Source organism: Crocuta crocuta, unplaced genomic scaffold (assembly GCF_008692635.1).
Source record: "Crocuta crocuta isolate KB4526 unplaced genomic scaffold, BGI_CrCroc_1.0 scaffold1503, whole genome shotgun sequence".
NCBI lineage: Eukaryota > Metazoa > Chordata > Mammalia > Carnivora > Hyaenidae > Crocuta > Crocuta crocuta.
Genome location: NW_027532816.1, coordinates 153,968 through 167,085, shown reverse-complemented (window position 1 = coordinate 167,085; position 13,118 = coordinate 153,968). Strand labels below are relative to the sequence as shown.

The 13,118-nt window shown below is 36.9% G+C and overlaps 1 protein-coding gene across 1 annotated transcript; it reads right to left on the bottom strand.

Moving 5' to 3' along the window:
• Nucleotides 1-11,767: 11,767 nt before the first annotated feature.
• Nucleotides 11,768-12,702, bottom strand: LOC144245661 (olfactory receptor 14I1-like). The gene is given in 2 exon segments (XM_077780990.1): nt 11,768-12,663; nt 12,666-12,702. Coding segments are annotated over 2 exon segments (933 nt in total).
• Between the last annotated feature and the right edge of the window lie 416 nt (nt 12,703-13,118).

The following is a 13,118-nucleotide window of genomic DNA, read 5'->3' as shown; positions in this document are numbered from 1 at the left end:
CTGAGGGTTGGGGGATGAAGATATACGTAGCCAGATTCTTTGTCTCCAGAGAGGGGTCTCTGTGCCCACTGCTCTCAGGGAAGCACGGGGAGATGAGCGAATAATCCCCCCTCCCTGTGTACCAGGCATTTTTCAGATTGTTGTTTCCACATTATGTTCCTCAAGATTGCTTGCTTGTAAGGGCGCCTGTGTGGCTCAGTCGGTTAAGCGGCCAACTTTTGCTCAGGTCATGATCTCATGGTTCATGGATTCCAGCCCTGAGTTGGGCTCTGTGCTGACAGCTAGTTCAGAGCCTGGAGCCTGTTTTAGATTGTGTCTCCCTCTCTCTCTGACCCTCACCTGCTCACACTGTCTCTCTCTCTCTCTCTCTCAGAAATAAATAAAATAACATTAAAAAAAAAAGATTGCTTGCCTGTGTTCTCTTCAGGAGCAGTGTAGTACTATCTAGGGTCTATCTCAGCCATGACTGCTGATTCATAAACCTCTAGGCTCTACTGATGTGGTGTGGTTTGGGGCCTGTACTTGTCTCTTGTTGCATTGGGAATGAAACAGGTTTAAACAAGAAGGGCAACCTCGCCAGAGCACAGGGGCTTGGAAATTATAGCAAGCAGGCTAGGCAGGCAGTGTCAGGGCTAAGGTGCCTTCGACATGTGACGCTGTGCCTATATTGAGGGCCAGGGGAGGGAAATGGTGCCCTGTGGCTCCTTTGTCCCGGGAGAGGCATCTCTGTGAACGCCACGTCTCAGAGACCTCCTCCAAGAAGAGCAAAAAATTTCTTGTCTGTGTGTCCCGGGCATTCTCCAAATTTCACCATCTGCCCCAGTTTTATCTACCTGCCATCTCTCCAGGAGTGGATCAACACCCTCAGGCTTCTATCCCAACAATGCCAGCCAACTATTAAAACTTTAAGCTCCACTGGTTACAGAAACTCATGAAAATCAGCCCCTCTCATTTTACCAGCCAATGGCTTTGGGGGAAGTGTTCTTTTTGTGCTTTCCCCTTATGCCTCCCTCTCTTTCTTTGTCCCTCTGTCACTCTCTCTCCCACACACACACCTTTCACCGTAACTAGGGCTCCCCCCTGCTGCATCCAACCACCAGTTTCTCCTTCAAAACATGTCTCCACACTTCCTACAGTCCTGAACGTCGTCTCTTCTTTCCCTCTAGTTGTGGAGTTTGTTCTGCCAGTTCAGGTTGATTTCTCAAGTATTTAGAATGATTCCATAGTTATCTCGTTGTATTCTAGGGACAAGACAAACCTAGGATCCTTTACTATGGTGCCATCTTAGCTCCACTCCCAGTATAATTCTACTGTAAAATTATTGAGAAATCTCTATACTGTTTTCCACAGTGGATGCATCAAGTTGCATTCCCTCCAATAGGGCACATGAGTTCGTTGTTCTCTATATCCTCACCAACATTTGTTATTTCTAGTGCTTTTTATTTTATCAATTCTCAGACGTGTAAAGGGATATGCCATCATGGCTTTGCTTTCATTTTCCTGATAATTGGTGATGTTGAGTGTTTGTTCATGTCTCTGTTTGCCATCTGTATTACTTCTATTTAGGTTCTTTACCCATTTTATTAGTCAGATGATGTATTTTTTGGTGTTGAGTTGTATAACTTCTTTACACATTTTAGATATTTACCCCTTGTTGGATAGCATTTGCAAGATTTTCAAATATCTTCTTTCATTCAGTAGGTATTATTTTGGTTTTGTAGGTGGCTTCCATTGCTCTACAAAAGCTTTTTATTTTAGTGAAGTGCCAAAAGTTCAATTTGCTTTTGCCTTCCTTGCCAAATGTGACATATCTAGAAAAAGGTTTTTATGGCCAATGTCAATGAAATTACTGTCTGTTTTCTTCTAGGAGTTTTATAGTGCAGGTCACGTTTAGGTCTTTAATTCATATTAGGGTGTATGTGCGTATGTGTCTGTGTGTGTCAATGTGTGTGTAGTATAAACAAGTAGTCGTTTCATTCTTTTATATGTAGTCATCATTTTTCCAGGATCACTTATTGAAATGACTGTTGTTACCCTGATGTATATCTATTTATTTTTTAAAGTTTATTTATTTATTTTGAGATAGAGAGAAAGCACAAGCAGGGAAGGGGCAGAAAGAGAGGGAGAGAGAGAGAATCCCAAGCAGGCTCTGAACTGTCAGCATGGAGCCCTATGAGGAGCTCACGCTCACAAACTATGAGATCATGGCCTGAGCTGAGGATACCAACCAAGATGGTGGAGAAGTAGGGGGATCTGTACCTCCCACCCTCATTTCTCAAACAAAGAAGGGCTGAAGCAAAAAGACTCTGAAACCCAAGAGTCTGGGAGGAGAGGAGATCGAGCCTAATAAGAAGACAGCCTCATAGGTGCATGATTGCGAACTGGAAGAGATAAAAATGGGCCAGGACATTGAAGTGCAGAAGAAGGGGAGCCCCTTCTGTGGAGAGACAAAGAGAAGAGAAAGAGCTGCTGGGGAAGTGTAGGACTGTATCAGGACAAGAGAAAAACCTCAACCAAGGAAGGAGAGGGATTCTATTATCCCATCTCTATCTGTAGGGTTTTCAGAGAGATCTCCTATCTCTAATTGCAGAGCTTTTTTGGACTAGGTTCCCCAGTCCCGTGGGCCGGGGGACAAAAGTTCTCTTTGGGTTAGGCGGTACCCCAGGGGCGCAGTGTCAATGGCTCCTGGGATTACATTTCGGGTGGCATCAATAATGTGCATGGAGTGAGAGCTTGGAATGCTGCTGAATGTGGGGCATCGGAGACAGCCCACCTTGGCTGTGCCTGTGGCACAGTGAGAACAGATCCAAAGGAGTGATTTGGGACACCTGGTTCGAGGAGAAGGGACTGGGGAGGTCACAATTTATCTCCCCCCAACCACCAAGGTGGGGCCTCAAGGATCACCCTGTAGGACCTACAGTGGAGGTGGGACCTGCCTACACAAAACCATGCCCATCTGTGCTGAGTAGCTGCATGGAGTCAGGAGATGCTGTGGAAAGAGCCCCCTCCCCCAAGACCAGCACTGCTGCATTACCATGATTAACTATAGATTAATTCTTGCTATTCACATACATTCTCCTTTTTCTCATTCTTATCTTTGGGCTTAACCTCCTTTGGGCTGATTATTCTGGTACAGATTTGTTTAAACAGACATATTTAATTCATCCTTTGATGCATGTTCTACACCTCCTTCTTTACCTTCCTTTCTCTCTCTCTGAAATAATCAGACTATATAGATTCTCTGGGTAACATTGTCTTCGTTTTTTTCTCCTCATCTCCTGCTCTATTCTCCTTTTTCTCTCTCCTGGATTAAGCCTTTTAAGCTCTCTCCCTGGTCAATGTTCATTTCCTCTTTCTCCCCACCCCTGTCATTTCTCTTTGTATATGTTTTTCCATCAGCACTGACTCCACCCTGCTCTTTATTTGTAGCTAAAATTTATGGTTTTATGCTTTTAGACTGCCCTTTTTTGTTTTTTGGATTTTTAAAAATTATTTTTGTCTGTTTGCTTGTTTGTTTGATTTGTTTGGGCTTTTGTGTGTTTTTGTTCCCTGTTTGTTTGTCTGTTTTCTTTTCCAGGGCTACTTCAAGGAACAAACCAAAGCACACATGGTGGAGAGTCTAAAACATCATTACGCGTAAGGAAATAAAATAACCAAAGTCACAACAAGAGAGATCAAGGGACACCCTTAAAAAAACACTTCCTGAACAGCCAGGCTCTGGACAGTGTATGAGCCTTCTTTAATATAGCAGTACTCACAGATGCAGAGCACATAACAAGTTTTAAAACTTATAAGAGACAGAAAGCTAGCCAAAATGATGAAACGGAAGAACTCTAAAGAAATTCCAGGAAGAAGTGACAGCTAAAGAATTGACCAAAACAGATATAAGGAACATATCTGAGCAAGAATTTAGAATAATAGTCTCTAAAATTAATCGCTGGGTTGAAAAAGGCATGGAAGACAGCAGAGATGCTATTTCTGCAAAGATCATGTGCTAGAGTCCCTCTCCAGCTGGTTCAGGGATCCCTGAAGGATGGACAGTGTTGGCGAGAGAGTGATGAGAGAGCCCCAAGATTCTTTCTGATCACCAGGCAGGCATCTCTTCACTGACTGAGGCTCAGCTTTATTTATGGGTAAGTGTATGGGGAACAACACAAAAATGGCATTTGCCTTAGTCAGTGATTTCTGATGATAAATTCTTTGATATGTAAAAATTTTCCAGAACATAGATTTGTAGAAGACCCATGCATAACCTTATCATTAGCGATTGATGTAGGTGATTTAGATAAGGGTACTCATGCTTATATGGGGAAGGAAGGTATATTTAGTATTCAAATACAAACAAGATAATGTTTTTAGCATAGCAATGGTCAGTTCTTTATGAGCAGGGGTCAATAGCCTGTTTATTGCTTAAGGGAAAGTATGGAGAAAAACAGGATCCTCAGGAAACACAATGTCTGCTCCCATAACCACAGAAGAAGTTCCTACAAGTTCTTTCACAAGGTGTAATCAGCGTACCAGGGCCTGAATAAGGGGATGAGTCACTCCCAATACCAATCAACAAGGTGCCTTGGGGGTTTGTGCTCAAGCAAAAACAATTAAGTGAGAGCAGATATCGGTCATCATCTGACAGCAGGAGACCTTGCAAGCCTGCCTTAACTTCACAAGGTGTATTCTCAACTAGTGAGTTCAGAATGGCTCCCAACAATCATGGATCTTAAAAATGGTTATGATGAATTTAAAAATGCTATAAATGAGGTGCATAATAAAATGGGGGTGGCTACTGCATGCATTGAAGAGGCAGAGAGAAGAATAGGTGAATTAGAAGATACAATTATAGAAAAAGAGGAAGCCGAGAAAAAGAGAGATAAATTGATCCAGGAGTGAAAAAGGAGAATTTGAAAACTTAATAATGCAATCAAATGGAACAATATCCATATCATAGGAATTCCATAGGAAAAAGAGAGAGAGAAAGGGGCGAAAAGGGTACTTGAACTGATTATAGCCTAGAACTTCTCCAATATGGGGAAGGAAACACACTTTGAAATCCAAGAGGCACAGTGAATTCCCCTCAGACGTAGCCTGAATCAATCTTCTGCATGACCTGAACCAAAACCAAGAGTTGGATGCTTAACCAACTGAGACACCCAGGCTCCATATTCTTGCTTTATTTGTCAGAGGTTATTTGACCACAAAAGTTTTGGTTTATTTCTGGACTCCCTATTCTGTTTCTCTGATCTAAATGTTTGTTTTTGTGCTAGTGCCATCTTGTTTCGATTACTATCACTTTGTAGTGTGTCTTGAAATCTGGGGTGTGACACCTGAAGTTTTGTTTTTTCTTTTGTCAAATGAGGTATTTTGTGCTTCCATATATATTTTAGCACTATGTGTTCTAGTTCTGTGAATAACGCTATTGTTATTTTCTTAGGAATTGCATTCTATCTGTATATTGCCTTAGGTAGCATGGACATTTAAACAATATTGGTTCTTCTTATCCATGAGTATGGAATATCTTTCCTTTTGTTTGTGTAATCTTTAGTTTCTTTCATCAGCGTTTTATAGTTATTATGGTACAGGTCTTTCATCTCCTTGGTTAAGTTTACTCTTGAGTATTTTATTCATTTTGGGGTAATTGGAATTGGGATATATTTTCTTAATTCTCTTTCTGCTACTTTATTTTTATTGAAACAAAATGCAACAAATCTGTATATATTAATTTGTTTCCCGTACCTTTACTAAATTTATCATTTCTGGTAGATTTTTGGTGGATATACTGTTTTCTATATCTAATATCATGTAATCAGGAATGAGTGAAATTTTACTTTCTATTTACCTATCTGGATACATTTAAATTTTTTTTTCTTATTGCTGTTGCTAGGACTTCAAATACTATGTTGAATAAAAGTGGTAAGCGTGCTAACAAGACATTCTTGTCTTGTTCCTGATTTTAGGGTAAAACCTCTCAGTTTTCATCATTAAATACAATGCTAGTTGTAAGGTTTCCATTTACAGCCTTTATTATATTGAAATATGCTCCTGCTAAACCTACATTGTTGACACTTTTCATCATACATGGATACATTTTGTCAAGTGATTTTCTGCATCTATTGAACTAATCATATGTTTTTAATCCTTTCTTTTCTTAATGTGATGTATCACACTGATAGATTTGCAAATATAGAACCACCCTTGTATCCATGAAAAAGTGTTAGATGGCTTGGTTCTTTCTGAAGGCTGTGAAGAGAATCTGTTCTATGCCTCTCTCCTAGGTTCTGCTAGTTTGCTATCAAGCAAACTGTGGTATTCCTTAGTTTCTCCTGCATTGCTCCCATCTCTGCCTTCAATTTCACATGGTGTTCTGTTTTTGTGTGTAACTCATCTCCAAATTTCCCTTTCAATAAGAACACCAGTCATACTGCAGATTAGGGAATTTGGGAGGGACACAATTCCATCATAACATCGATGAAGATAATTACTGAATAATTAAGTGATGGAGAAAATTAGGGATATTTGAGCAATAAAAATAAGTTTTTCATGCTGGTAATGGTAGTTTATTATCTCTCTGGATAAAACGGGATGAATTTAAAGGTTCATTTACAATGAGTCAAAAACAAGTCCTATTGTTTTGGAAAGAACCTTCAGTTTGATAGTGGAAGAGACTGGATTGCTGCAGTCATTCAAAATCCCATACTTTCTAATCTACTTTAGCTGACTACAATTTTTTTTATGATAAGTATAATGATTAGTTTTAGTATCACAAAGTGAAATTCTTTGTTACTTTTTTTTTACAAGGCTTATCTTACCCCCCCTTTTTTTGGGAGGGCTGCAGATCAGATGACCACATAAAGGAGAGTAGAAGTATTAGATTCCAGGTATATCATGGTTTCATGATAACCTAAACCTAACCCGGACCCTAACCCTACTATCATGGTTTCATATGGCATTTTCATGGAATTTTATTTTGTTTTTCCAAGTATTTCAAACTATTTCTTATATAGAATCATCTGGTTCATTAAACAACAGGATAGTGATTATCCAATAGTACTTAAGACCTGTGAAAAAAGAAACTTGCCAAAAGAATTAGAATCAAGCAATACAACTAATATTTTTAAAGCAACCTCATTTTTAAAAGCCTCGTTTTATTGATGTATAATTGCTGTATAAAAACTGCACACATTTGCGGCACCTGGGTGACTCAGTTGGCTTAGTGTTCAACTCCTGATTTCAGCTCAGGTCATGATCTCGCAGTTTGTGAGATCAAGCCTCAGGTCAGGCTCTGGGGCATTCTCTCTCTCCCTCTATCTTTATCTCTTTCTCTCTCTCAAAATAAATAAATAAACTTTAAAAATGATTTTAAAAAACGCACACATTCACAATGCAGACTTTGATGAGTTTGGATGCATGCAAACACCCATGATATTAATACAATCAACACATGACCCCTGCCAACCTCCTCTCTGATAATCATGTTTGTTATCTATAGTTAAGAGTCTATTCTTAATTTGCCTCTTTTCCCCCTTACCCCACCATTTTTTCATTTGTTTTGTTTCTTAAATTCCACATATAAGTGAAATCATATGGTATTTGTCTTTCTTTGACTTATTTTGCTTAGCATAATATTCTCTAGCTCCATCCACATTGCTGCAAATGTCAATATTTCTTTTTTATGGGCAAGTGATATCATATATTATATAACATATATGTTGCAAATTGAAAATATGTATTAAATGTTATTTTGATATATAATTAAATTAAATAATTTAATTAAATAAATATATATTAAATTGAATATATGTACATATATAATCACTTGTAATTACTTATTTATGCATTCATCAGTTTATGGGCATTTGGTGTCCTTCTATAATTTAGCTATTGTTGAAATATTGTTGAAAATGCTGCTATAAATATCGGGGTGCATGTATCCATTTGAGTTAGTGTATTTGTGTTATTTGGGTGTTATTTGGGTACTACCAAATAGTGTGATTGCTGGGTTGTAGTATAGTTTTATTTTAAATGTTTTGAGAAACTTCCATACTCCTTTTCAGAGTGGAAGCACCAATTTGCATTCCCACCAACAATGTAAGAGGGTTCCCTTTCTCCACAGCATCACCAACACCCACTGTTTCCTGTGTTGTTTCCTTCTGACAGATATGAGGTGATGGGAATATATCATTTTAGATTTGATTTGTATTTCCCTGACAATGAGTGAAGTTGAAGAATATTTTCATGTGTCCAATTATCCATCTGTATATCTTTATCAGAAAAGTTTTATGCATGTCTTCTGCCCATTTCCTAACTGGATTTTTTGGTCTTTGAGTGTTCATTTGTATAAGTTCCTCATATATTTTGGATACTACCCCTTTATTAGATATGTCATTTACAAATATCTTCTCCCATTATTTAGGGAAAGTTTTAGCTTTTATTATTGTTTCCTTTGCTGTTCAGAAACTTTTTATTTTGATGAAGTCCCAATAATTTATTTTTGCTTTTGTTTCCATTGCCTAAGAGGAAATATCTAGAAAGATGTTTTTATGGCCAGTGGTTACTGTCCATGCTATCTTCTAGGATTTGTATGGTTTCAGGTCTCACATTTAAGGCCTTAATTCATTAGAGATATATATATTAAAACCACAATGAGACCACCTTATACCTATCAGAATGGTTAAAATAAAAGTGACAAGGATCTAGGAAAAGAGGTAACCTCATGCATTGTTGGTGGGAATGCAAACTGGTGTAACTACTGTGGAAAGAAGTATGTACGTTCTTCAAAAAATTTAAAATGGAATTATCATATGGGATACCTCAGTGACTCAGTAGGTTAAGCATTCAATTTTTATTTTTTGCTCAGGTCATGATATCAGAGTCATGGAATCAAGCCCTGCATTGGGCTCTGTGCTGAGTGTAGAGCTTGCTTGGGATTCTGTCTTTCTCTTTCTTTCTGCTCACGCTCCAGGTCTCTCTCAAAAAGAAAATTATCATATGATTAAAAGAATATGAACACACCAATTTGAAAAGATATATGCACCCTTATGTTTATGGCAGCATTATTTACAATACTCAAATGGTGGAAGCAGCCCAAGTGTCCACTGATTGAAGAATGGATAAAGAAGATGTAATATATATATATATATATATAATGGAATATTACTCAGCCATAAAAATGAAACCTTGTCATTGGCAACAACATGGATGGATATAGAGAATATATTGCTAAGTGAAATAAGTCATCCACAGAAAGACGACCTCTGTATGATTATACTTATGAGTGGAATTTAATTAATAAAATAAACAGGGAAGGAAAAATGAGACAAAATGTAAACCAGTCTAACTATAGAGACCAAACTGATGGCTACTAGGAAAGATGAGTGGTGAGATTAGTGAAATAGGTGAAGGAGATTAAGAGTACATTTATCTTGATAAGCACTAAGCTATGTATAAAATTGTACCATTAATATTGTACACATTAAGCTAATATGGAGCTGTATGTTAACAATATTGGAATTTAAAAAATAATGCTTAGTTACTAATTTTGAGAGAGAATCCCAGGCAGCTTTTGGTGCCAGCACAGAGGCCACCATGGAGCTTGAAATCACAAACTATGAGATCATGACCTGTGCCAAAATCAAGAGTCAAGATGGTTAAATGACTGAGCCACTCAGGTGCCCCAACAATAGTGGACTTTTTTTTTTTAACTCACAAATATTTTCAAAAGTGAGTTTTGTGGAGAAGTGTCTGGGTGGCTCAGTCAGTTAAGCGTCTGACTTTAGCCCAGATCATGATCTCACAGTTTGTGGGTGTGAGCCTCACATTGGGTTATGTGCTGACAGTTCAGAGTCTGAAGCCTGTCAGACTCTATGTCTCCTTCTCTCTGCCCTTCTCTACTCACACTTTGTCTGTATCTCTCTCTCGCTCTCAGAAATAAATAAAACATTAAAAATTTTTTGAAGAGGGAGTTTTGTGGAGAAATAGAGGTGCTTGTATCTAGATAGTGGAGATGACTACATGACTCTATACAAGTTGTCAAAATTCATAGTACTGTATGCCAAGAAAAGTGAATTACATTGGCTTTAATTAGAAATTAAACAACTAAGAACCTTAAACTAATTATTACTATGAAGATAATATAAAATTAAAAATGAAATAGGCACACATTTAGAAAATGTAATTAGTGAAGTCTTAAAAAACCATATAATTTTAAGGAAGTAGTAGTGGAATCGTGGATATAAACTCAGATACAAAACTGAGAATAAAATGGACCATTTTAAATGAAATACTAGGGGCGTCTGGGTGGCTCAGTTGGTTAAGCGTCTGACATCGGCTCAGGTAATGATCTCATGGTTCGTGGGTTTGAGCCCTGCATCGAGCTCTGGGCTGACAGCTAGCTCAGAGCCTGAGCCTGCTTCTGATTCTGTGTCTCTCTCTCTCTCTGACCCTCCCCTGCTCTCTCTCTCTCTATATATATATCATATATATCAGAAATAAATATATATATCTGATATATATCAGAAATAAATAAAAACATTAAAAAACGAATGAAATACTAACTTCGAAATTTAAAAAATTATAAAAATGTATAAACAAATTATATGTGAAAATGGAAAAAAATCATCAAAATTTCAAATAGAGCCTTTAATAACAAGTGGTTCATTAATATCACCTATTAAATATGAGGAAATAAAAGTAATTATTTAAAAATTTTTGAAAAATAAAAAAGGTAGACACCTTCAATAATCATCCTGTGACTCTAAGATGACTTAAAAACAGGTAAGAATGACACCAAAAGTGACATCCTTTTATAACATTCCATATGTAATGGATATAGTTATCTTAGGAATACTAGCAATAAGGATATAATATCTAACATAGAAAAACAATAATAAAGTGTATATGTACTCCAGAAATATAAATTAATATAAGAATGTTAATTTTATTGATTGCAGATAAAAAGATAGTATAGAATTGTGAAAACATTATAAATTTTCTAGTCAAACTGTTTGATAACAATTATCAGTTCTGATCATTTAGCTGTGTAAACATAGCAATGTTCTTGAGTTTGAACTCAGTTTTCTTATCTATGAAACCTGAATGAAATAAATAGAACCAACATTGTTATTGTGTTGTGTTATTGTAAGTATTGAATTACTATAAACATAAATATATATTTATACCAGTGTCTTGTTTAAGCCAAATGCTAAAATTTATCTGTTTTTATTATTGCACTAATTGTTATAGCATCTCAAAAGAGAAACATGAAATATAAATAACTATCATAAAGAGTGTTGAACTTGGCTCAATTTCTGGACAGATTTATAGAATTAGCTAAGAGTGAAAGAAAAAATGTTACTAAAATATTGGGCAAAATACTACAATATTTTCTCCTACCCTATGTAATTTCTTTACTTGGTCTATGCTGAGTAGATAAAACAGGTACTAGAAACAGTGTGTGTCTGTGTATATATAAATATAGTAACAAATATATAGTAACTTGAGTGTATGACATCAGGTTCAACATGAGGCATTTAATTGGTTAAAAAATACATGGAATCAAAGAGAAAGAAACACCATAGGTTTTATTTAACAATCTTGCATTATTTGATATCAAGGATATTTTTATTTTTTGAAGAAACATTTGTATTTTATTCTAACTATTGGCTGGAAATATTCTGCCACTCAATATTTTTCCAATATATTTCTTTTTTTTAGAAAGTATTTATGCTCTCCTGGTCTTTTGTTACAAGTCTTGCATTAGCAAAGTCTAAATATTTTACTTTTGCAGAGAACTTATCTTCACAAATAGTCTCCAAATAGCTGCTTTAATCTCCTTGTTTCTAAGACTATATATGATGGGATTCAGGAAGGGAGGGAAAACTGTGTAGGCCGCAGCAATAAACTAATCTTGAATGGATGAAGTCTTGACACTTGGTCCTAAGGCAGCAAAGAGCCCTGTAGTAAGGAAAAGCATGATAACAATCAGCTGTGGGGAGCAGGTGGAAAAGGCTTTCGCCCTACCTTCCACTGAAGGGATTTTGAGTACCGTTGAAAAGATCTGGATATAGGAGATGATCATAAAAACAAAGCAGCCAAGCACAAAACAGGAGCTCAGAGCCAGGGTCACAAACTCAACAAAGAAAACCTCATGGGAAACAAGGGCCAAAACATGAGGGATGTCACAGAAAAACTGGTGGATTATGTTGCATCTTGAAATGTGCTCTCCAAATGTGTTGCCAGTGTGAACTGCTGCATAAATAAAGCAACTTAGCCAGGCAATGACTGTCATATGGTAGCATTTTTCTGATGTCATAATGGCTTCATATTGGAGGGGCTGGCAAATGGCAACATGGTGATCAAAGGACATGACAGTGAGAAAGGCCAGCTCAACAGATGCAAAAGCAAAGAAAAAATAGACTTGAGCCACACAGCCAAGGTAAGAAATGGAATTACTGTAAGTCAGGGAGCTATGGATTGACTTAGGCACAGTGACTGAGATGTAGCACAAATCCAAAAAGGAGAGGTTCTTCAGAAGGAAGTACATGGGCATGTGAAGATACTGATCAAAAGTAATGACTATCATGATGAGAAGGTTCCACACCAGTCCTGACAGATAAATCAGCAGAAATAGTCCAGCATGAAGTATTTGTAGTGACCAAATATCAGAAAACCCATGAGCAGGAATTCTGTCACTTCTGTAAGATTGTCCATTGGGCAAGGAAATATTGTTCTGTTTAGGGAAATATAAAATGTTTAAAAATGAGACAAAGAAAATGAACACAATGTTATATTAATACAATGTTGTAGAAATTGTATCCTCTTATTAAAAAATAAATTAGATATCTTCTGTGCTACTTAAGCAAATGAGGTGGCAGTAGACTTTTTTTACAGAAAAAATAGTACTTTATTCATAGGCTTCTTTGGCACACAGTAAGTTCATAAATTGAATAACCATCTGTATGCTGAAATTTCCCACATCTAAAGCTCCCAATTATTTCTCTGCACCACATAGTCAACTCTGTATTTGATAACTTCTTATGGCTATACCACTGAAACTTCACAATAAACATGAACCAAAATTAGTTTACTATCAATTATGTCCTCTGAATATCCTTTAAATACATTCA